This window comes from Podarcis liolepis (genome assembly GCF_965112155.1).
Source record: "Podarcis liolepis genome assembly, chromosome: 5".
Lineage (NCBI taxonomy): Eukaryota > Metazoa > Chordata > Lepidosauria > Squamata > Lacertidae > Podarcis > Podarcis liolepis.
Window position 1 is genome coordinate 3086389 of NC_139556.1, and position 26571 is coordinate 3112959.

At 40.1% G+C, this 26571-nt stretch overlaps 1 protein-coding gene across 3 annotated transcripts in view; it reads right to left on the reverse strand.

Moving 5' to 3' along the window:
* Positions 1-11183: 11183 nt before the first annotated feature.
* Positions 11184-26571, reverse strand: part of ATXN10 (ataxin 10) — a 67918-nt gene continuing 52530 nt past the window's right edge. The window contains exons 10-13 of one of the 3 annotated variants that reach the window (XR_014526263.1): positions 23149-24668; positions 12912-12956; positions 12551-12646; positions 11184-11542 (exon numbers count right to left, since the gene is read on the reverse strand). Coding sequence is in view for 1 of the 3 variants with exons in the window: in XM_083503445.1 (XP_083359571.1) it covers positions 11352-11542; positions 24605-24668 (255 nt within the window). In the remaining 2 variants the exon portion in view is untranslated. Of the gene's footprint in view, positions 11543-12550; positions 12647-12911; positions 13024-23148; positions 24669-26571 lie in introns of all 3 variants that reach the window. The other 2 variants (XR_014526264.1, XM_083503445.1) reach the window with 2 other exon arrangements.

Sequence of the window (26571 nt, forward strand, 5' to 3'; positions counted from 1 at the left end):
CAGAGATAGAAACTGCGCCACTAAGGGAAAAAACCTATTCCAACACTAAGGCTAAGGTTCAAAGAAGAACCAGAGAAATAAAGAACTCCTGGGGGATAAAAAAATAAAAAAAAAGCTCAAGAGATCCAGCACTTAGCCAACACTCATGTCATTAATGGGCCAAAAATCATGGCATATGCTCAATAGTTCGTGCCACACTTCTACAGTGGTGCCATGGTTTTCGAACAGCTTAGTTCCTGAACAACTTGGAAATCGAACACGGCAAACATGTCAGTGTTCCGGTTTGTGAACTTTGCTTTGGAAACCAAATGTACTCCTGAGCTTCCATTGCAGTGTTCTGATGTAATATTTGGTGCTTTTGTTTTTGCTATTTTTTGTGTTTTTGTCTGTGTGACTTTTTCATTTTTGTGACTGTGGCTTGCTCTTCGTTTTATGGGACTCTGGCTTGTGACTTCGTTTTTGTACTTGTATTTGTGACTGGAACCCAGTTGAGCTACTGACTGATTGATTGATTGACTGATTGTGTGACTGTGGAAATGGATAAAAGCCCCCCATCCAAACAATGACTATCATCATTGCAGGTAAGAAAAAAAATTAAGTTGAATTTTTATCATCTACAGTACTGTCTTATTTGTTGTATAGTACAGTACATTGATTATTCCTTTCATTTTATGGATCAATTGTCTTGTTAGATAGTAAAATTAATTTTAAATTGCTGTTTTAGGGGTTGTTTTTGAAAGTCTGGAATGGATTAATCTGTTTTGAATTATTTTCTATGGGAAAACGTGCCTTGGTTTTGGAATGGACTTCTGGAACGGATTAAGTTTGGGAACCAAGGTACCACTGTAAAAGATAGAGAAGCTATTGCATTGCTCTGGAAAGAACATTACCGGCATCTCCTTAACTGCAACTCCCCCATAGCTGCTGAGATCCTCTCACAAATCCCACAAAAAGAAATTAGAGGTGAGCTTGCAGTATCTCCAGATCTGGGAGAGTTGTGTACAGCTGTTAACCAAATGAAAAACAACAAAGCCAGCGGTCCTGATGGGATACCTGCCAAAGTCTTCAAAGTGGGTGGAATTGAACTTACACAACAACTTCACAAGGTCATCCAAAAAATCTGGGAGAAAGAGGAGATCTCAGCAGACTTTTTGTACCTTTTTGTAACTTAGTCTTATAGTTTTTAAGTTGCTAAGCTTTTAAATTGGGTTGAGGTCTACTCTTGCACTTTTTCATTTAATTCATCTGCCTCTTCTTCTCTTTCTTCTTTGGTGATCACTCATAGCCAAGTAAGATTGTCTTCCATGAACACGGTCTTAGCAGTGAGTCCGTAAGTGACAGTGGAGGCCAATTCTGGATCATTACTCTTTGTTTTCAGCCTGCTCAGACTGAAGAGCTTTCCATCTGTTCGATATCTGATTTCTACTCTGCTGGGGAGTTCCCCTTCAACAATGTGTAGGCTCATGGCGATGAAGATAATACATAGAGTTGGAGCGATAACACAACCCTGTTTAATGCTTGATCCCACTGTGAATGGTTCACTTTGAGAGCCATTGTTATCCGTGATTGTTACTGCCATATTATTGTGGGGGAGCCAAAGGATGTTCACAAATTTATCTGGGCAGCCAATTTTCAGAAGGACAGTCCACAGAGCAGTGCAATTTACAGCTTTGAAAGCCTTGGTCAGGTCAATAAATGCCATATAAAGAGGTTGGTTTTGCTCTCTGCATTTTCTTGAACCTGTTGAGCAGTGAAAATTATATCCACTTTCGCCCTAGAAGGTCAAAAACCATTTTGGGATTCAGGAAGGGTAGCCTCAGATATAGTTAGGAAACAGTTTGCTGGCTGCAGCTAATAATAAAGAGATGCCTCGACAATTTCTGCAGTCTGTTCTATCACCTTTTAAAAAAAGATTTATGATTTTGGCAACAATGTCTGCAGCTTTAGGAAAATAGGGCAGAATATAGGCAGCTCTTACAATCAGTGTTAAATTACATTGTCTTTGTAGTACAAAATCTGACATATTATCAAGATGTTGCTGAGAAGCTTAATGAGTGCAGCAAACAAAGTTGCACCATTACAGCTTGCTATTGGCTCTGTTCCTACAGCCTAACACAGTAAACATATTCAGCGAAGGAGAAGAAAGGTGAACCACAGCAGATTGCTGCTGGTTAGATAGCAGCAGGGATTTTTGTACAACTCCTGAGCCTAACTCACTGTTGAACTGTCTGAGCAGTGACAACCTGGAATTTCAGCAGCATGGCCATTAAAAAGGTCTAAAGCTATTTTTTAACATGCCCCAAATTTTACTAATCAGTGCCAATCACAGATCAGATACTGTGGCGCATCCAAATATTTTAAGGTGGTGTTATTTGTATTCCCATTGTCTTCAGGGTATTAAAAACAGAAAAAAAACATCTTGTATTCGAGATCTATTCACCATAAAATATTTTTAAAATATTCTTAATGAGCCACAATAATCTTTAGGTGAGACCTTCTAGCAGATACCATCTTAATCAGGAGGTGCATTCTGCACATTATGGGAAGCAGACCTTTAGAATTGTGGCAACTACCCTTTGGAATCCCCCCCCCCTTTGGATATGTATGTATGTATGTATGTATGTATGTATGTATGTATTTACTGCATGTATATATCACCTTTCCTCAAAGGACCTCAAGGTGACATACGTGTTTCTCTTCCTCCCTAATTACTCCTCACACTGCTTCTGTGAGGTAGGTTAGGCTGAGAGGCAGTGACTCCCCAATGTCACCCATTGAGTTTCATGCCAGGGAATTTGAACCCTGGTTTCCTAGGCCCTCGTCAAACACTTTAACCACTACACCATACATATTAGTCAGGTATTGTCTCTATTGGGGTTTGGAGCTTATTTGCTTGCAAAAGACCTTTCTCTACCAACAAGCCTTTTAAGTTGAGGTCTTTCCCAGTTTGCATCTGTACTGAGATTGTTTTTAGATGTTTTAATTTTTTCACCCACTGTGTGCTTGCTGCTGTTGTCTCCCTTTTGGAGAAAGGGTGGGATATAAATTTAACAGAATAAAATATAAAAATTATCAGAAGCACCTTAACAAAGTTTTGGGCAACAAGATTTGTTAACCTTTCTTATAGTCAAACATGGGTATTCCAAGATATCTAATGTAGTCTTTTTCAAAATAGGAAGTTGCTTTTAAAGTACACATAGGCATGAACACATGCAAGCTCAATTCAGGCCAAGGCAATGAGGCCAAAACATCAGAGGAGGGGGGCCACACAAGCTGTTTGTATTTATGCTATTACATAAGTTTCTCTGTACTCCTCAGTTTTTTAACATATCTTAACTGAACAAACCCAGAACCATTCCTTGACCAATCCAAGTTTGACTCAGTGTACTCTGTGCCAATAGGATGATCATTGGAAGTATCTTAGATAGCAGCTATAATTTGAACTAATTGCTAATAATCTTGTTGCTTTCAGAAAAGCCTCCACAGGGCTTACTTCCAAGTAATTGTCTTCCGAATCAGATTCTAAAGTGGATTAGAATCAATGTAAGAAGAAGCGCCTTTGTTTACAAGTGTAAGCCAGGAATGAATCATAGAATCATAGAATCATAGAGTTGGAAGAGACCACAAGGGCCATCGAGTCCAACCCCCTGCCAAGCAGGAAACACCATCAGAGCACTCCTGACATATGGTTGTCAAGCCTCTGCTTAAAGACCTCCAAAGTAGGAGACTCCACCACACTCCTTGGCAGCAAATTCCACTGTCGAACAGCTCTTACTGTCAGGAAGTTCTTCCTAATGTTTAGGTGGAATCTTCTTTCTTGTAGTTTGGATCCATTGCTCCGTGTCCGCTTCTCCGGAGCAGCAGAAAACAACCTTTCTCCCTCCTCTATGTGACATCCTTTTATATATTTGAACATGGCTATCATATCACCCCTTAACCTCCTCTTCTCCAGGCTAAACATGCCCAGCTCCCTTAACCGTTCCTCATAAGGCATCGTTTCCAGGCCTTTGACCATTTTGGTTGCCCTCCTCTGGGGGCCCTGGAGTCTAGATTCAACACACAAAACAATTTATCTGGACCCTGAGTAGATACTGACTGGGCCTGGTCAACTGGAACACATTTCACCAGTCTCAAAAAAGTTTCTGAGAACAGCTGAAATTGCTAGCTCACCTTTCATGCCCAAACATTTTGGGACTTTAAAGAACCACCTTCTCCCATGTGAACCTTTCCCTGTATTAATATAATCCTTAGAGGTCCATCTCCAGGTTTCACCTACCAGGCACAGGGTCTTTTCAGTTGTGGCACCCGGGCTTTAAAATGCTCACCCCAGAGAGGCTTGCCTAATAGAGACTATGGTATTTTTCTGCACCAGGTGAAGACATTTATATTTCCCAATACCTTCTAAATCTTAGTTTTCATGCTGGCTACTAACTGTTTTGCTAGTTTCAATCATTTGTAATTGGTATTGTTGTTTTAAATTATTGTAATTAACAAATAAATACATTCTTGAAACATTTCCCCTGGTGCCTTCGTTACATATATTTAGGCACCAGGCAAAAACATTCCCCTTCTCCCAGGCCTTTGACTAATTAAATGATCTATGGCCCTTTCTGATGAAATTCAATATAATAAAATCATCATCATAATTTCCCTTCTTCATGCAATTTCCACCTTGGGCCCAAAGGCCTCCGTTCCATAATTCTGAAGTACTTACTGCTTCATGGCACCATATTTAATACAAAGTCTGACTTCTTTGTGAGGAGAGTTGGATCAGTTTGTGAAGCAATATGCCCCCTTCATGGTGGGTTGGGTCTTTTTCTGCTACACATAATTCAAGAAGGTTCTAAGATGCAACTTTTTTCTTTTTAAGGACAAGGCAAAAGAGACAAAGAGACACATGTCCACTACAGCAAAGAGAGAGAGAGAGAGAAAAGACAGGCTGGGACCAGTAACCAGGAGTGCTCAGGGCTTGTCAAAGCATTCCAGACTTCCTCTCAGAGGTGTCACTGCCCTTTGCTAACCAAAGAACAGACTTGTCAATGCAACCCTCTGGATTCTGGGGTTTCTATTTTGTCACCTATTCCTGCAATCTCCCCAGGGGATCTGCTAAACAAGCCTCAAGTTTTTAAACAAACAAGACTTTAATTGAGAAGCACATGCAGAGACAGAAAGAACTAGCCAGCCGATTGGAATTAATAATAATAAAAAGGAACATATTTAGAAGTGTTCATAAAAGAAGGAGAGGAGGGGGGAGGCGATGGGCCCCAAGAATACGTCATACCTGTAAGCACACAGTATTACTCCTTTCATAAGATCCCCTTGATGAAATGTGTAGGATTTGACTGCACCCTGTGAAGAGCTGCTTTTCCCAACAAGCTTTTCCCAGGGTGTTGAAAAGCTATCATTCATAAAAAATTATTGAGGGGGAAGGAGGTAGCAAAGGGGAGTTCAGAAGGCCACTAGCTCCAGTCGAAACTACAGAATAAGCTTCTCTGTAGAGTGAGCACCTGTTTTGCAGCCTCCACAAAAGCTGAACTAGAAAGCCTAAGATCCCAAACAGGGGGCGGAGGGAGAGAGAAAACATCTAAATGAGAGCTTGTTCTTGTGTCAGAATACGGGTTTTAACCCACGGACTGCTGCATGAAGTCTACTCTAGAGTGAAAGGATACAACACACATTTGCAATAAATATGTATCAGGCAGAGACCCACACAAAAGTTGAGTGGCATCTAGCCTAAGGCAAGCTTTGTCAGATTCTTGTGATACCAATGGGAAGTTAAGTATTTACTTAAGCCTTGGCCACTTAAATCAATGAGACCTAAGAATGCTTAGCTTTAGGAGGCTAATGTCTAACAGTGTTTATTAATTAATTCAGTGGAAGGATCAGGTTTATTGTGATGGTGAGGGGGTAACCTCAGGTTAGGCTGATACGCTAATTACTACTCCTGAAAAGGAAGTTTTGCCACAGTTGTCCAACTCCAGTTTGGTATGACTCATTTAGTACACCAATTTAGTGTTCATAATAACGGAAGTAGCTTTGCTGTCCTTTATCTGCTGCAGAGCAGAAAACAAAATATCAGGAAATGTATTAGAATATTTGGCAGCAGAGTTTCATGTTGGTCCAACATGGAATTAAGAGTCAATGGTGCTATTCAGCTCATTTTGCTCAGAATCAACCCACTGAAATTTAAAAAACACAACTAAGTTGTGGTCTACTCTGAGTAAAACTTAAACTTCCCCACCCACAGGTTTGTATCCAACATTTGCAGGACTTCCCCCCCTCCCCTAGCTGTGTGCCTCCCGGCTCTCTGAATATGCTCTGACGTGTTGGGAGCCCCCAGAACAGATGGAGAGAACAAATGTGTTTACTTTTTTAACTGAAATGATCTAGATTTCATGGTTAAATAACTCTATGCATGTTTGTAGCTTAAGAGCACTGAATATCTTTTGTTGTTTGTGGGAAAACATGGAGAGAACTGGTCTGTAATATATTTGGCAATAAAATAAAAAGGTAAAAAGAACTTGCCCTATGCCATCAGGCAAATTTATATATGTTTCCATAGATTCTCAAGTATCAAGGTGACATATAATTGATGATTGCACCACCACCCAACCTTGTCCTAGGACTCTGATACAACATTTGATTCTGTTTGTTTTATAATGAATTAAAAATGTTAAAATACCCAATTATCAAAATAAACTATTTGGATTGTTGCATTATGCTTTGAAATGAATTAGCATTAGACTGTTAGCATACTGATGTATTGATATACATTTTTGCTGTCGCATTGAAAAGTCCCTTTGGGCTCACAATTGAAACTGAGAGAATAAATACGCAGTGGCATCTATGTGCCCAGTGCTGTACAAGAGCACAGCTCCTTGCTCCTAAGAACTTGCAGCGTGAAATTCGCAGAGGAGAAACAGAGGAAGGAGAAGTAAGCATGGGGGAAATGTGCTTTTGTTTTCATTTCCTCTTTAATAATTGTTTGCCTGATATTGCATGTCAGTAAACTTGAAAATGTTGTTTTACCTTGTTTTGATAAGAGTTCCTAAAGATCCGCGGAAAAGTTCAATACAAATGTTGGACTCTCAGTATAAAGAAAAACCCTGAAGATCATGTCAGCATTCTAAAGTGAGTTTGACTTTTTAAAAGTTCATACCTTGGGGAGGTGGGAAGCCAAAAGTTCTTTTTAGTTTTAAATTTAATGTGGGGAAAAGAGGAAATTATCCTTCTGTATAAGCAATTTTAATTAAAGCCGCAGCCACCCAAAGAAAGCTTTCGTAAAATTGAATGTCTGGTAGAAATTTCTGCATATCTGTTTTGGTCGGCACTAATGCCAATAAAGTGCCAACCAAAAAAGATATGCAATACCCTTGTGTCATCATGTAAAGAAACTGCAAAAAAGCAAACCAAAAAACTCCATTGTTTCCCCCAAAGATTTTCTAATATTTTAAGCCTTTCAAGGACAAAAATGCTCTTCAGAGAAGCATTTTATCAGAACCTTGGACAGCAACTGCAGAGACTCTTCATCTTATTTTGCCCCAAGATGTTCTGCATTTATTGTGCTTCATGAAATTCTGAATTTACAATCTTCCACTTTGATCCAAATATTGAATTTCATGTAAGTTGCATTTATATTGTGGAACCTACCATGCCAGAATGACAAAATTAGAAGCATTTTAAGGAATATTTAACATATTTCAAAACAAAACAAAACCAGTTTTCAGTCAGCTTCAGACTGTTTTTGCTTTTAAAGAATAATTGTTAGTGAAGGGAAATAATTTAGAAATATTTCTTTATAATGGCATTTTTAAAAAGCCCACAGCAAGTCAACAGTTACCAAAAGGCACAGTGTACAAGTCAATTAAATAATGGATTCATACCTTTCTATCTGATTTTTGTAAAAGATAGCACACACTTTCTGCTAGGATTCAGTTACCCGTTATCATGAAAACCCAAATCCTCACTTGCTTTTAACCTTTTAAACTAAACAGTTTAACTTTTAAACTGATCTCTTTTGTTTAGCAAGATTGCCACAAGCCCTGATCTGACTACTCTCTTTCCTTTCAATCTTGTTAAGGCATTTTCCTATCATTAGTTGATACCCTATATTACTCCTCAAGCCTGCAAAGCACACCCCTCAGAAAACACAAGACCACAGAAGGAGGACAGGGAAGCTGTTGTGCTCAAAAGAATTAATCCATCCTGGAAAATCAAGAGCTGATCAACCTCAATACAGTAATCAGCATGTTTTCCACTGTAAAAGTCTTGCATTTTCTACTTAGAACTAAAATTTTACCCGTTACATATTTTCAACAAACAAACAAAGGAGAAAATGCTTCTCTATGCCTTTGTTCTTCCTAGCCTCTTATTTATGGACTAGTTAATCCTCGGGGTTCCTCCCAACGACAGTTCTGTGCTTCCTGATTCCATGGGCATGTGCAGAGCCCACAAGTCGACACTCTTCCATTGCAGCCACTGCCACCAAGGAGGAAAAGCAAAACCCCATTTTTAAAAATATTGCGTGCCATCTGGGTATACTTGTTGCACACAATTTTTACTGTCATTCTGAACTGCATTTTCCTTCCAGCAACCATTTTCCAGAAACATGCTTTAAATATTAACTATCAGTTGCAGATATCTACAGTGCAACACTTTGCCTGTCTACTCAGAAGTAAGTCTCAAGACAATTATAGCCTCAGGTACACATAAGATTACAATGCTGAAGTTTCAAAATTCCAGTTGAATCTGTAATACCGTCTTTTTTCACATTCTCCACTAAAACTAAAATAAATATTGAAAGGGGTGAAAAGAAACATTAAAGAATACAGTTATGAACAATTTTATTTTACCAGAGCACGAGTTCTTATGCATAATTTGAGATTTTATTCTCTTACAGCTGTACTTTTATTTCCCATGACAACCACAACAAAAGTATGGATTACTTACAGAGAAGCCCCAGTGAAATGGAAGTAGTTTATACAAAAGTAGCCCAATTTCTCACTGGAATTATGTTTTTTGTTTAAGCACAATTGAAATGCTAAATGCATGGCAGATTCCCCCCCCCCCCAGCATGCTCACATCACTTGAAAGAAGTGCCTGTCAACATATTTGTGCCTAGTGAGATGTTACTGCCGCCCTGAAGCTGTGCTGCTGATCATGGGGGGAAATCACCACTGGAATTGTGTGATTCAACTTACAGGGCATATGAAAGCATCCCTGGTCTTCTTATGGAAATATTTCATCTATGCCAAATACTTAGCTGAACTTCTTTCTGTTCTCTCCCATGTGTTCCATTAAAAAAGGGGGAATATATTGCTTGAGTATTCATGAAATCACATTCCTTTTCTGCTTTACTGGGGTGGGTCTGCGTGAGAGAGAAGACGGTCAGTGTTAATAACATGTGTTTGATTATTCCAACTTAAGGCAAACCATGTTATTATGTGAGGGAAGCTGCAGTAGCTTATCTTAAAATAATACACATTTTTGGAACACATGCCCAAAGTTTGGAAACTGAAGGAAGCGTATTAAAATATTAAGAATTTGTTCTGGTTTTTGTTTTTACCTGAGAAAATGAATTTGGGGCACAGGGAGTTAATTGACCACTGTCTCTCTCCCACCCATCTCATTCATGCCACATTCCACAGTGGCAGAGTTCAACAACAATACAGAATGGTATCTAAAATAGAAAGGCAGAGCTTTCCATTCTTCAGCCTCTCTTGAATTAATTAACTGGAAATGAGTTTTGTCAATGTTTAGGGAAGGCACGGGGTGAAAAGAAATTGCTAGAATTAATCACAGTGAGAAACTACCTCTTAAGTCTTCCAGAGTTTAGAAAAAGCTCATGAGAAGCAAAATAATAATAAAAGGGTAAGTGGGCTGACTTACCAAGGGAACAAATAAAACTCAAACAAACATCCAGTTCTCTAGAAACAGAGACAAGCCCTGTGACAGTTAAACCTAACACCTGCTGCTGCAGCAGCTTCTGCATTTTTAAATTCATTTTGCAAATGGTAAATTACAGAAGAACTCTGATGTGTAAGTAGTGTATCAGTTTTTTGCAGTGATGATAGATATTTGTAATAAATAAAAAAGAGCGACAAACAATTCTAATGGTTGCATAGTATGAGGGCATATTTCAGTAATTCCTCAGACGATGGCTTCTCATGTTCACCTAAAGTGAGGACAGAAAATTCATGAGTGATTAAGAGTCTGATATGTTGTGTTTACACAAGGGGGGGAAATGCATTATTGCAGGCAGACATATTCATCTCCCACCTTTTCATACACTTGGAGGTAAGCTTCCTTTTTTGCACCTTTAGATGAAAATACTAATACAAATAATATGAATACTAATAATATTGTTTATACCCCACCCATCTGGCTGGATTTCCCCAGACACTCTGGGTGGCTTCTAGCAAAATATAGGGGGGGGGGGTGTCAAACTTTAAAAACTTCCTGATACAAGCCCGCCTTCAGATGTCTTCTAAGAGTTATGTAGTTATCTCCTTGGCATCTGATGGGAGGGCGTTTCACAGGGAGGCCCTCTGCCTGGTTCCTTGTAACTTCCACCCTTGGAAGTGGACCTCAGTGTCTGGGCTGAATGTTGGAGGTGGAGACACTGGACTGAGACTGTTTAGGGCTGTAAAGGTCAGCACCAACACTTTGAATTGTGCTCAGAAACATACTGGGAGCCAGTGAAGATCCTTTAGGACTGGTGTTATATGGTTTTGGCGGCCGCTCCCAGTCACCAGTCTAGCTGTCGCATTCTGGATTAATTGCTGTTTCCAGGTCACCTTCAAAGGTAGCCCCACACAGAGTGCATTGCAGTAGTCCAAGCAGGAGATAACTAGAGCATGCACCACTCTGGCGAGACGAGTCGGCGGGCAGGTAGGGTCTCAGCCTGCAAACCAGATGGATCTGGTAAACAGCTGCCCTGGACACAGAATTGATCTGCACCCCCATGGACAGCTATGAGCGGAGAGTCCCCCATACCCACCCACACCATGTCCCCCAAGAAAAGTACTTCTGTCGTGTCTGGATGCAATCTCAATCTGTTAGCCGCCATCCATCCTCCAACCGCCTCCAGGCATCTAGCAGCTATGAATTAGTTTGGTAGATACATTATATTCTTAATTAATGGAACAAAAGAGTGAAAAAAATTATCAGCCAGGTATCCATAATTTGGTATTTGCAGTTTATTTGGTACTAACATTTTATTCAATCTAGAAAGGTTTAAAATTAACCTTTGATTTTGGTAAGAAATAATGCCAACAATCTGGTTGAGAGTCTATTTTATACTACATTGGTATCGTATCCACAGCAAAACAGATGAAAACCATGCAGTTTGCTTATAGATGTGGTGTCTTTCCACTGGATCTCAAAATCAACTTCTGATCTCGTTTCTCAACTTCCAATCCCATCTTCTCCAGGACAGAATTGTCAGCCAGTCCCTGCTGCTCCATCCGTGCAATGAGCTCCTGGTTTCTTTCATTCTGTTCTGTGAGGTTGCGAATTGTATATACTGCCCACTGGCTTACAACTGTTGAAAAGAGTTAAGGAATTTATCCCGTGTTCATTTCTAGTTAATGTATATAATATGCGGCACATGTTACAAATAATTGTATTTCAATAAATTAAACAGACTGATTAAATCCATATTGTCATTTACAAAAGTCACTTTAACCACCCAAAAGTCTGTGTTAAGGGAATGTCAGTTCACAGATATCAGAAAAACAGGCCATGGTCCTGTACTCAGCTACATGTATGCCACTGCTATGAAGGACAAAGTAGAAGCTCTCATGACTATGTACAGAATCATAAAGGTAAAGGTAAAGGTACCCCTGCCCATATGGGCAGACTCTAGGGTTGTGTGCTCATCTCACTCTAGAGGCCGGGAGCCAGCGCTGTCCGCAGACACTTCCGGGTCACGTGGCCAGCGTGACAAGCTGCATCTGGCGAGACAGCGCAGCACACGGAAACGCCGTTTACCTTCCCGCTATAAAGTGGTCCCTATTTATCTACTTGCACCCGGGGGCGCTTTCTAACTGCTAGGTGGGCAGGAGCTGAGACCGAAAGACGGGAGCTCACCCCGCCGCGGGGATTCAAACCGCCGACCATGCAATCGGCAAGTCCTAGGCGCTGAGGTTTTACCCACAGTGCCACCCGTGTCCCTAATCAGAATCATAGTTAAAATCAAATGTGTGACCAAAATATTCAACATGAACCTAGTATGGAAGAAGGTTTTAATGCAGGAAATTAGGTGTAAGAAAAATGCATCCAGACCAAAATCTCCGCCCCCCCCCCCTTATATTTTTAATAGCATAAACATAAACAGAGCCTGTTAGGTCATGCCAAAGGCCCAACTAGTCTGGAATTCTGTTCCCAGTGGTGAATAAGATGACAATGGGAAGCCTGCAAGCATATTTTCCATATTTTAATACGTTCTATCATGTATACTTATATTTTAGCATTATTGGTTGTACTTTGTTTATAATATTTAAGTTATTTTTTGACATGTGTTGCTTCTGTAAAATGAAAAATGAATTACCTTTTTAAAGTCACCAAACTATAACTACTGGTTTTGGAAAGACACTTAGAGCTAGGATAGCCTGCAATGACCCATTCCTCTTTCATGGTGGTCTCCCTTCAAGCAAAGTTTCAGGCAAATGTTAGATCCAGGTTTAATAATTTCCATCATCATCAATAAACTACATCCTGAGCATTCCATTAAAACTATTTGCTTAAATGCTGCAAGCAAGGTGTTATGTCACAGAATGTAATTGCTCTCAAAAACACCTACAGAGGAGACAAGGAATTCCAACTCTCCATGCAAGAACAAAATGCCTGCAGGGCACCAATTATTTGCTACATGTAGCTTCACATACAAGAGAAAGCTGTGCATAATTTACTCAGATCCTTCATAGTTTCTTGCTAAGTTCCACATGGCCGTTCACCTGCAGGGCATAAGCAGAGCTGTCTGGAGTCTGGGTGTGGCAAGAATGCCAGTCAAAAGAGTGAAGACTAGAAAAGTATGGAGGAGTATTGGTCAACATGGACCACTGCTGTGTATCCCATGTAAATATAATAAGAAAGAAAAGCCTAGTTTGAAGTTGGATCTTCGAGTATACTAATATACTAATTTCTACTGTGAATTCCCTCTAACAACCTTAGACCAAAGCATGAAACACAACTGTTTATGACCAGAGATTTGTCCTAATTAACGAAATGAGGAAAGTTAAGTAGATGTATATAATGCAGAGGAGGGGAACAAAGACAGCCATGTAGTCTGGCAGTGGAAAGTAACACAGTGCTAGTTTACCCAAGCTAATGCTATTTTGGCAATATGTTAATTCAAGAACAGATTTGAAGCAGAGCTCCACCAATTTTATTCACTACTAGCACAGAGAACATGAAGACCTTTTCAGAGAGCTGTACCATATTGTCAACTTGGCAGAAAAGGATAGTGATCAATTGGATCTCCAAGTGTCACAGATTCTAATTATGGTCACATGACACTCAGCAGCACATTATTAGCATTTGATTGACTTGAGTATAGCTTTCTGGAAGAAAGAATGCTAGGAAGTTGTTTCTTTAAAAGCTGGTTGCAATGTACGATTGTATGCTTTAAATATGAAAAATTAGACCATTGAGGATATTTGTCATGTTAGGACAATCCAAAAGGGTTTATTGCACCCACAATATAAACATGGACGCGGGTGGCGCTGTGGGTAAAACCTCAGTGCCTAGGACTTGCCGATCGCATGGTCGGCGGTTCGAATCCCCGCAGCGGGGTGCGCTCCCGTCGTGCGGTCCCAGCGCCTGCCAACCTAGCAGTTCGAAAGCACCCCCGGGTGCAAGTAGATAAATAGGGACCGCTTACCAGCGGGAAGGTAAACAGCGTTCCGTGTGCTGTGCTGGCTCGCCAGATGCAGCTTGTCACGCTGGCCACGTGACCCGGAAGTGTCTGCGGACAGCGCTGGCTCCTGGCCTATAGAGTGAGATGAGCACACAACCCTAGAGTCTGTAAAGACTGGCCCGTACGGACAGGGGTACCTTTACCTTTACCAAATAATATTGTTTTAATTATAAGAGAGTGACCCAGACTTGCAGCAGCAGGGCTTAAGAGAGCGATGGAGCCACTGTCCCATCCACAGTCCCACCGCACATATTGGCTGGGGTGGAAGGGCAGATGCCATGAAGAAGGGACGGATCAGACTTGTTGCCATCACAATGGCAGCAGACCCCTAACCAGCCCAGTTCTGCCCCGTCCTGAAACACCAGCAGAAATGCCACCAGCAGTATGGCAGACACATAGAGGCACTTCTTGATGGACGTGCCCATGTCAGGCAACCCTGCTCCAGTCCAGTGCATAGGGGCCCTGAACAGGGGCTCTCAGTAACTAAACAAAGGGTTGGAAAAAGCAGGTTATCAATATAAACATCAGTATGGATTCTCATTGTTTTAACAGAGCATTTTCAAGTTTAGTGTATTCTGCATGTGTTTATGCCAATAAACTTTTAAATTTTTTAAAAAGACCACCATGTAGAGAACATCAGCTTCATGATCTGGCCTGCTAATTAAGAGTGTCTTCAAACATTTGCAAGGGCAGAGATCTTAAAATTACATTATAGTACTTGTACAATACAAGTACTATAAACAAAACAAATCCATGATATAAATTATAAAGTGTCCCGTGGCTTCTGTGTTTGTCATATCCCCCTTTTCCTACTACCAGTATAATGCCTGCTTGGGGGAACGTTTGTGTGCTGTAGCTTGCTCACAGCTTTCTCCTTCCTGAGTGCACTCTCGCAATGGAGAGCCATGAATATGTATGATTGCTCTTAACATGCGGAGTGAGCCTGAGACTTCTGGATAGCTGGCTGCAGACCTATACAGACTTAAGTGTCACGAGAGATTAAAGCGAGTCCCCAATTAATATTCACATTACCCTCTTGTTCTTACCCAAAAGACAGATAGAAAATTGAACATATTCTGAAGTCGATAATCCGACCAACACTTTAAGCACTTTATTGTATAATCAGCCTTAGAAAGAGAGTGCTTCTAAAGTTTCCATAGTTACTACAAATAGGAGCATGAGTCCATTTGTTGCCAAACCTCACAAAATAAAACAAAACACAGCAATCACAGTAAACCCAATTTTGCAGGTTTGCTTTACATTTCTAGAAAACCATACAAATGCATAGCACTGCAGTATGCAGAATTATGTTAATCATATGACAAGGTAATCACTTGGATCTCCTATGAAAAAATATAGGAAAGCCCCCCCCCCCCATAAATTAGTTCAGTTCTGTGTCTTCAATTACAATTTTACATATTTTACAGTAAAATCCTATGAACATTTACTTGATGCCAAGTCTTACTGATTTCAATTAGATTTTCTCTCAGATTTTGCACAACCCTTCCATTGCATTCCCAATCTCAGCCTATAAAGCACTAAAGATCACCACTTTCCTAAACACTCAGTGGAAAAAAGAGAGCTCCTCTGTGTGTGCGCACGTGCAAGTGTTTGTGTTTTCCAAAAGAACTGCAGCTTATCAGGCAAACATGCAGTTCCCCCATCCAGACTGAGATCTTGTGCTAGTTTCCCACTGAAAATTTTGTGCTCTTCAATGTTCATACTGCAGGATCTTAGAGCACAAATAGCACCCAGGGAGGGGGTTGGTGGAAAACGTAACCAATGCCCCCACACGGCCACTCTTCCTTTAAAATAAGAGCTGGGATTAACTATACCTTTAAAGTGTAGACTGGCAGAGGGTGGTTAACTGCCTGCTGTTCCCCTTGAAATGCTCCCCAAATCATTTTTCTCACAGCTGGACTCCAAGGACTGCTCGTTTTTTCCTGCTCCAGAGTGTGGGACCTGAACCAATGGAGTTACAGTGGTACCTCGGGTTACATATGCTTCAGGTTACATAAGCTTCAGGTTAGACTCCGCTAACCCAGAAATATTGCCTCGGGTTAAGAACTTTGCTTCAAGATGAGAACAGAAGGCTCCATTAGCTAAAGTGGTGCTTCAGGTTAAGAACAGTTTCAGGTTAAGAACAGACCTCCAGAATGAATTAAGTTCTTAACCCAAGGTTAAGAAAGGAGATTTCCACAAAAAACCAGGAAGAACCTTCTGACAGTAATAGCTGCTTGATAGTAGCACAGACTCCCATGAGAGGTAGAGGACTCTCCTTCCTTGGCGGTTTAGAAGCAGAGCTTGGATGGGCACCTGCCAGGTATGATCTCACTGAGATTCCTGCCTTGCAGGGGGTTGGGCCAGATGACCCCTGGAATCCCTTCCAGCTCTATGATTCTATGACTTAAAGTAACCTAGGAGAACCAGTGGGTGTGGTTAGGATCAAGCTTCCATCCCCTTCCACTGATTTGTCCTACAAATGCTGCCCCGCCCTGTTTCCTTAGCGAGCACAAATTTTGGGACCTTCATTTGCCCATTAGTTTCACACTCATAAAAATGTGTGTAAAATCCATACAATTTAAAGGCAGGGTTTTAATGCGTTCTTTAAACACACACACACACACAGAGAGAGAGAGAGAGAGAGAGAGAGAGAGAGAGAGAGAGAGAGAGAACAGAACAGACCTCTGAGCACCAGTGAAACCGAAACTGTTGCAGAATTAGACTGCTCAATCCCTCCCTATTTAGAGGACATGGGCTCCATTTTGTGGCTGAAGAGTGCGAAGGCATATTGATAAATGATAATGTACCCTCATGGAAAATTAAGAAGAAAAGCTGACAGAGCGATGCCCGTCTCCCACACAGATTAAAGCCCCAGCACTTTAAAAATAAAGGAATTAGGCACTGAACTGACCTCCACTGCAAGCAAATGACAGCACATGAACCCATTTATTTTCCGTCTCCCAGGAATTCTTCACCCAATAAAAGGTTGTGCCTGTTATTGCTACAACTCCCCCCTCCAGTCTTTGTCTTTTCCTCCCTATGACTTAATTATGTGTTGTGACCTTACAAGAACTCAGCCTAGGGAGAGAAGTACTTCCAAGCTTGCACAGAGTGCTTTTGCCTCACCACTAAATAACTACCCCAAACTTATACCTCCCCAAAACTCAGAACTCACCAGCAGGTTGGCCTCCCTGGTTTCCCTGTTCTTTCTCTTCTTTTTTCATTCCACAGCAAAAAAAAATTCCCATTTTGCATCGAATCACAGAGTCACCGAACTACAAGGTGGGTGCAACGACAGCATTTGGCAAAATCATAAGTTATGTAGAGCTGCCACAAGTGTATTGAATATAAACAGGTAAAGGAGGGGACACAAGTGCAACCTGAAAGTTGGTACAACTGGAGATGCGGGACACATTACATTTAAAAGTGCTTTGGAGCACCTTAGTGTTTTTAAGGCTTTTCATCTTCACCTAAGGCAGTGCCTAAGAAACACAATCTCCTAAGGCAGGCGCTCTTATATCATGTGCTTGAAAAGCAGAATGTCGGCTCAAAGCAGTGGCTTGTGATTATTGATTTTTAAAAAAAAATGGAAGGAGTTTCATTATTACACCTTAGGACAATTAAGTATTTTAAAGCTCATAAGTAAGGCACCTATTAGGCTTTCTTTCTTTGAAAGTCTTTCAAATTTATAAATGTCTACTTTTAGAAAATAAAACTTTTTGTAAAATAAAAGCAGGCACCAAATTCAAATGTGTAATGCTAGCTTGTATGTGGCACATACATTCTTGCTACAGAGGCTGCCCATATTTTAAGTGACGTTTTTAATAGAAACCTATAATTTATATGCAACTAAAAATCCTTTGGGTTTAAAAAAGGAGAAGGAAAAAAATCACACTCTTGGACAATGTAAAGCCAAAAACATTCCATGCCTAAGATATTCAGTTTTAAGAGTTATTATATATCTATCTCCAGATGGGAACATATGCAATTAATTGTCAGTGTTTAAACACTGTCATGAAAATCCATGGAATCAGAATAACTGAATGTGATACAACATGCAACAATGCCTTTTACACTCAGTTGCTTTATCCAGAAATATGCAGAGTTGTGAAATGTCACTTTAATTTATTTATCTGTCATTAACACTCTCTACCACCTACATAAACATGCCAGTTGGGCAAAAATGGTTAACAAACAACATTTCGGTTCTAGTGGGACCTACAGCTAGATGTGGCTGATGATTCCTCGCTCCCTGTTGCAGGCAGCCAGCCGTGACCAGTTAGGAGCGTGGCTTCCAAACTTTTTCCTTTGGGCCACACTTTCAGAATAAAAATCTGCTCGTGCCACAATGAATTTTTAATTGATAAGATATACATTGGAAAACAAAACACAGAACACAGCTGCCTTAGAATATGATCGTGGGACATCTAGGAAGCTGCCTAAGAACAATTCCTGTTCACAACAATAGGTCATGGAGAACAGAAGAAGAATAGCACATGCTCTTGCTCTCATTTTGAAAATACCGTATATCTATCCACATTCTGCAAATAAATAAAACACATTGTGATACAATACAATATGATACTATACTATACTACACTGAAATGCTTTAATGTTTCTTTGATTGTCCTTGAATCTTCCTGCCACATCCTCTCCTGTTGCACCTTTTGAGAACCACGGTGTTAGGGATTCACACAAATCAATTCCCTCTTCACCCGTCTGACCTTTGTGCTACAGAACTATTTCTCTGCAGCATGCCTACTACTGACACAGAATTGGAACATCTGTGTATCTCTTGTTGAAAACAGAATATATGGTCTACTGCTATACAGTGGTGCCTCGCAAGACGAAATTAATCCGTTCCGCGAGTATCTTCGTCTAGTGGTTTTTTCGTCGTGCGAAGCAACCCTATTAGCTGCTTAGCGGATTAGCGCTATTAGCGGTTTAGCGGCTATTAAAGGCTTAGCGGCTTAGCTGCTAAAAGGCTATTAAAGGCTTAGCGGCTTAGAAAGGGGGGGAGTGGAAAAAAATCTCAAGAGTCGCAAGACATTTTCGTCTTGCGAAGCAAGCCCATAGGGAAATTCGTCCTGCGAAGCGCATTGAAAAACGGAAAACGCTTTCGTCTAGCGGGTTTTCCGTCTTGCGAGGCATTCGTCTTGCGGGGCACCATTGTATCAGAAAAAAATTAAGAAAGAAATTACATGCATAGTATAATACAAATGATGTAAATGATTTTGTTGAAATATGGCATCCATTTATAAAATACTTTACTGATAACCCTGAAGAATGGCAGCTACCCAAATCACAGATTGGACTTTGGCAAAATTAACTAGATTGGTCAGTCCTGGAGGTGGGAGAGTTGGAATTTAGTTTTTGTATTTTTTCTTGTTTTTTGTAATTGTCATATACAGTCATACCTCGAGTTAAATGCGCTTCGGGTTGAGCGCGTTCGAGTTGCGCTCCGCGGCAACCCAGAAGTAATGGAGTGTGTTACTTCCGGGTTTTGCTGCTCGCGCATGTGCAAACTCTCAAAATGACATCATGCGCATGCGCAGGAGCACCAAAACGTTACCTGCGCACGCGCAGACGCGCCATCACACCTTGCGTTTCATTCGGGATGCGAACGGGGCTCTGGAACGGATCCTGTCCGCAGCCCGAGGTACCACTGTATTGGAAATTAATAAAACTATATTTTTAAAAAGAAAGAAATGTCAAACATAATCAGGGCCAGGGAAAGGTAGACAAAGTGCTAATACTTTTACCTAAAACGAGAGTTTGTTTATATCTTAATGGAATGAGAGAATGAAGTGAATCTATATATGTTTTGGAGGGAGAAATAAACATTAGCAAGTAGTAAATCAATTGGACCCTCTGGCATTTGTTGACCTTAATTATTAAAACAAATGAAATGATATTGTTTAATTACAGATAGATTGGGTGAAAGCACAGTTAATTTCAAATAATATTGTTAATGTATAAGTATTAGCATGCTATTTCATACATTTACATAAAATTAGTTATATTTGATGAATCAAGCAGTTTAAAAAAAAGATTAACCAGCTAAAACATTCCTTAAAATATATGTGACCAACCATTTCTGGGCCAAGGGCCTTAGCTATCTCTCTGGGGGCTGCATACCATTACCTTCTCTTTTTTTTACACATTGTTAAAAATAAAAACAACAACAACTTCTTAAAAAGAATGGACACATTTGGGGGAGCACAAAAAGCTTTTGGCTTCACAGTATCTCAGTTAGACATCTATCGGAGCAGTCAGTAAAAGCATTTTTCATTAAAAAAATTTATTGGGGGACTGGGGGGCAGCAAAATACTTTCGGGGGGGGGACCACAATGATACTCAAATATTCGAAAAATTAATACTAGAATGGTTCTCAACTAAGTTATGAACAAGCCTACTAGGTTTCCAACCCACAAACCAAATGCAGCCCATAGAAGTGAATTGTGGCTTGCCAGGGGCTTAGCAACACTGCTGCTTTTGCAATCCCAGATAGGCAGCAAACGGAAAAGGTTTCATAAGCCCCTGGTGGGGCTGGTGTGTACTCCGTTTGGTTTCGAGAGTTGAAAACTGTGCATGGTTGGCTTAAAATCCCAATGTGAAAGCTAAAACTATCCCCATTTATTTTGCCTTCCTCAGCAAAGAGCCAGTTTGTGTCTTACAGATGCACCATATTACATCCAATGTATTATTTTTGTTATTTACATTATAACTTGTAAGAAACAATAGAAACAAATGAATATTTTCCCTCCCCCAATGGGTACAAATCTATGAAAACACAGCTGTTGCCAAATAAAAGTACTTGTAATTCATATTTGATCACCATTTTAAAGCTACTGTATTCTATTAGTTGTCTGTTTTGCGGTAGCTCCTATAGTTCACTCCTTCAGAACGTAATCACATCCCTGTTTTCTGCTCTCCTCAGCAGCATGGATTGTTTTCACAGCATGAGGCCCCTCTCAAGCTACACTTTTAAATATGAAATGCTCATCGGTTTCCCCAAGAAAGTCTTTCCTGGCATGACACAAAACAAACTGCCATTGTTATAGACCATAGCAACTTGATTTCTCCTAGATTTAACCTGAGGTTTCATAAACCACAATTATACTAACCGTTGCCATGAGGTCAAAAGTATTTTGAATCTACCTCTGAGATGACTGTCAGACTGAATATAATGACAGAAAATGTTCTTCAAATGGGTATATGTAAAAATTAGCTCGCATTTATATTTTCAGTATTTTATCCAAACTAAAGGGTCTGTATGTGTGGATCAACCACGCCATTGCAATAGGAGAGCATAAGAGAAACCACAGGTTTTCCTTTCACAAACGATGCCAATTTTGTCTCCTAAGTAGCCAGTTGAATGATCACCCAGAAAGGCAGCCCTGCTTTTTCCTCTCCAAATATTACTGACATTTTGGTCGCAAGAGGACTTGCCAAGCTTATGTTAACATAACACAGAAGCTTCACTATAAAGGTCTTTGGAGTCAAAGAGCCACTTATTTTCATCAAACGTTAAATGGCATATTATCATCAGAACCTTCTCTCACTACCTAACACAAGAACTGAATACAAGATCACTCAGACTACACTCCTGTAATTATCTGCTCTAAAGTAGTTCCAGGGACTCCTATGGGACTACTCTACAGTAAATGGCCCCTGTTTCTCCCTTCTAATGCTGGAGGAGTTTTCTTTTTAGAAGAGGTAATCCATTTGGTTGCAACATAAGCTGGTTGCAACATAAATGAAATATTTAAAAAATGCATTGCATTTAAAGTTTTACCAACATTTAACAGACTGACTGGGATGAACTGGTGGAATAAACACGGCACTGCAGGAAAGTAGGGCTCACTTTCTAACTCAAGTGAAAGCTTCCTTTGCACTCTGAGGCAAATTCATATAATTTGTGGCCCTCATAGTATCCAAACTGAATTCAGCTCAGTGCCTTTGGTCAGAAAGTTGGATAGTTTAGCCACTAGCCTCAATTGCTGCCATATGTAGAAAGCTGGGAGATCTGTTATTACTTATTTATAAATGCATTTATATACACTACCCTCTCAACAACAAAAAATCAAGGTGGTGTACAACAATATGTGTATAATAAAATATAAAAAACACGAAAAATAGAAATAAAATGACAGGCTAGTCAAAAGGTTTTAAACAACCGCATAGGCCTGTCAGAAGGAAAAAAAGGATTCAAGAGACACCTGGAAGTCAAGAAATGCCTGCCATATCTTTGCAGAAGAGGGCTCCTAGCATGGGACTGACGGTACAGGCAACCCCCCGTTTGCAAGGGGCTGCCTTCCAGGTTATTGCAAACGTCAGTGGTAAGGCATAAGCCCCTTCCACCCTGCCCCCTCCAACTGAATGCGTGCAAAATGGTTGCTGCCTGCACTAAACATGGACTTCTGGCTGAGGCCTGTTGGGCATCTGAAAGAAGCTACCCATAGAAAAAATATTCGGTATCTACGGCATATATTGCAAAAACAGAATTCACAATGATGTAGGACTATGAATCAGTTTGAAATGTTAAATATTAACAAAAGTGTGTGGGTGCATACATATACGTATAGGTATATGCATGAGTGAGAAAGGCAGAGAGAAGAAATAATATTCTAATTCATACAAAGATGGTGCTTCTCCTTTTATTCCATCATTAGAATTTATTCACAAGCCATAATGGTAGTACCACACTATGTAACCAATACCACAAACCAATACCTCCATCCTTGTAGCATCTGAAGAGCAGTTAAACCTCTCTAAAGTGGCCACAAGAATTCTGTCCAGAGCTAAACCAAAAAAAAAAATTTGGGAACTCTCATATGTAAAAATTTGAAGAATTTTCAAGGAACTGCGTAAGAATTTTGAAAAAAACTCACTTCTGAGTAGTCCCCGGATTTCACTTTAAGCAACATTTGGGATAAATTTCAAGTGGAGCATTCAGATGAAGAACCAAAGAATTCTGAAGGAAGTCAATAAGACCCATGAGATTTCTCAGGATGATTTTCCTTCTTTCCTCCATTTCTTTCACGCCCATGATTGTCTCTTACTGTTAATTTTCCCTTCCCTTTTATTCTGGGATTAAACCTAAATTTTTGTGATATCATTTTGAAGAATACAATGGATGCTAGGCTGAGGGCTTTACTGGCTAGTCATAATAATTAAATATTACACACAATATTTACAAGGCAGATTATTTACTGCATACTCACTTTCATAAACAACCTCCTTTAACCAAGTTTAATAACCAACAGCCATCTTTCTTAGTGGTGGTTCCACTGGAATTTCTCCACCAGTCCTAACAACAGAAATATCTATTGTTCTTTCATCAGATAATACCAGATATACAAGTTGAAAATATTTTTTCCACTGGTCAGATTTAATAAGGTATGTAAAACTGATGAGCTGCTTACTAACTCATCTACCTGTTCATTTCAGCTGACTGGTCAGATGTCAGTTGAAGCAAAAGCTTCAAGACTAGCTACAATGACCAAATTTGGTTAGATTCCATTACAATCCGTAATCTAAAGTGACAACAATGATTCTGGGATATTCAGAAAGTTAGAGAACACGAGATAATGTTCAACCAGGCCCATTTGTTTTAAGACTAAAAATAATGTAGTTTCTCCACTTCAAAAGAGGTCATTTTTGTATTTAGTTAAAAGATTTAAACCTCTCTGTCAATTTGCTACCCCAGCCAAAAAAAAGCAGCCTCAGTGTTTTGTGTTTTACCCCCTCAAACTTGTTTGCATAGTATTCTGATCTCATAATACAGTACAACATAGACAGTCAAAAAACACACAGAAAAAGATTTAAAATATGTTATGCAAAATGAAAACTGATGGCCTTTTAATAAAAGTGTAATTATTCTTTTCGTGTTAAAAATTAAAAATTAAAATAAATATAACAATAACACTTTTCTGATGCAAGCTATAATTTTTCCTAAAATAGGCAGTAGAAATTATAATGTAGGTTTAGTACTGGTGGTAAAAGGTTAACAAATGACTATACCAGAACACAAGAGTCAGCGGTCAACTCTGACAACCTGGGATAGAGTCCAGAGGAAGTTAAAATAGGCCAATGCTTATTCTATATACACTCCCACAAAGGTTCCACTGGATTCAATGGGACTTTCTTTTGAGTTGTTATGGATAGGATTGCCCTTTGGGCAGAATAATTCTAAGTCAAGGTCTCACTGGATTGGAGTGGCAGGGACACCACTGCCTTCCAAACCCTGACAGCTCACAACAGCCAGGACTGAAGGGAAGTTTCCTTGCTCTTTGTTTGTTTGTAGCTCTGGGAATGGCTGAATGACCCAAGGAGCGGACCCTTCTATGGGATTTTGGATCCCAAGCTACCAGGGCTCTGCAACACCCTGTTTTGATGCTACGTTGAACTATCAGTGGAAGAACTGGCTGTTGCTTCTTATTGACCACTGACCCACAAGCCACCAATTGAGGGGAAGTGGGCTAGGATTGTGCTATGTCTCTCCGAAGTCTTTACAACTGAAGTAATGTTTTCTCTAGATGGAAGTTTTAAGATACTTTGAGGGACAAGGACAACACACATTATTCCCAAAGCATTCACATCTACAACCCCACCTCCAGCTCAAATTACGTCAGAAAAGGAGTAATTATTTATTAATTTAGAAAGTTATTGAAAGGATACAAGGATTATTGTCATCAATGCTGCAGTTATCCAGGATCAATGGGATGCCATCTAGATCATAAACCTGAAAGAAAATAAAAAATATTTTATAAAATATTTCTCCTTGGCAGGTAAAAATACACAAACATAACCCATTCCTAAATGGATAGGTTTTGTATACATTTATGAAGTGAGAACCATGGTTAACTATGATGTATGTATTCAGACACAATCCCTAACAATTGGCCACAATCCAATATTTAAAACTAATGATGTGAAGCTGGTTTGGCAAGGTGTTACATCTATACTTTAGGCCAGATTCAGTTAATGAGTTCTGTTAGTGGAATCCCATGCAAGGACTTCCATAGGAGAAGGCGGGGGGGGGGGGGAGAGAAGGGTCGTTCTGTTTGCCAAGCCAAAATCCTTGTGTTGATAGCAACATTACTATAGCATGTGTTAAATTCTTCGCTTCTGAAGGGATCTGATGTGGTGGCCTCTCAAGCGTTCTAAGCCAACTCAAGCTGCTTTTGAAATGGCCAAATCTGAATTGGAATAAGTATCATATTTGTTGTAAACCCCTGCCATACACACTCTAGAAAATATGTTAATTCCAACAGTTCTTTCATTGTAGCCTATTTAATTTATTTATCTCTATACAGTGCTTAAGAGATTTTTTATATATATTAAGCGGTTCAGAAATTAAATAATCACTCAATTTCAGATTAAGCAATCTCAATGCATGCACAACTAAAACCAAACTTGCAACTTGTCAGGATTGGTCGCTGTCCTCTTCAGATCACCACACAAACGCTTCTTGTTCTTTTATAACTTTTTATTGCGTATTAACAAACAAACTTTTAAACGATCCTTCTCTTTAACTATTCTTCCTCAGAGTCCCTTATTTCAGATAACTTCTGAGCTCTGCTTCTCCGGGATCAGCCACTCTCAAAGTGGTGAAGGCGCCATTGTTCCTTTCGCTTTCCCACACTTTTTCCTACCCTCCTTGCTAGAGCTGGCCTGTATCTCCCCTCTTCCCAATCTGAGCTAGAACTGAACCCTGGCCTCTCCTGGGAACAGCCAGTCCCTCCCTCTTGTTCCTCTTGCTCTCTTCTATTAGATTCACTGCTCTCCTTCCCCCCTTGGGGAATGCTTTCTCCCTCTGAAAAACTGGAAACTTCTAACTCTTCCCTGACACAACTCTCCAAAACATCACAATGCACTATTTAAACTAGTCTCCTACAACAAAAGTATAGCAATATACTTTTAAAACATTTGGATATGCCTAGGCATGCCAACTCTAGGTGCAAAGCTCTCTTTGACACAGTAATTACCAATTCAGACAGTTTTCATTCCAGAAAGTATACATCAGAAGTAAGTCAATTTCTAATGGAGAGTTGGGCAACAATGATAAGTGAACACTACAAGGGTTCGTTTCATTACATATAACAGGTCTAAGGATTCAGCATGTGATCTGCAGTGCTGAAAACAAAACAAAGGCCATTCCCAACCCTCACTACTGTGGAATGGCTTTATTATTATTATTATTATTATTATTATTATTATTATTATTACTTAAGGTAAAGGTACAGGGACCTCTGACAGTTAAGTCCAGACACAAACGACTCTGGGATTGCGGCGCTCATCTCGCTTTATTGGCCAACGTTTGTCCGCTTCCGCAGACAGTTTTTCCGGGTGATGTGGTGAACCAGAGCAACGCATGGAGATGCTGTTTACCTTCCCGTGGAACGGTACCTATTTATCTACTTGCACTGGCGTGCTTTCAAACTGCTAGGTTGGCAGGAGCAGGGACCGAGGAACGGGAGCTCACCCCGTCATGCAGATTCATACTGCCGACCTTCCGATCAGCAAGCCCAAGCGGCTTGCTGGTTGCTTGGGCTTGAAACAGTGGTGTAAACCACAATGCCACCCACGTCCCTTGCTATTACTTAATCATGAACCAAAACAATACCTCCCCACTATAGGCTGGG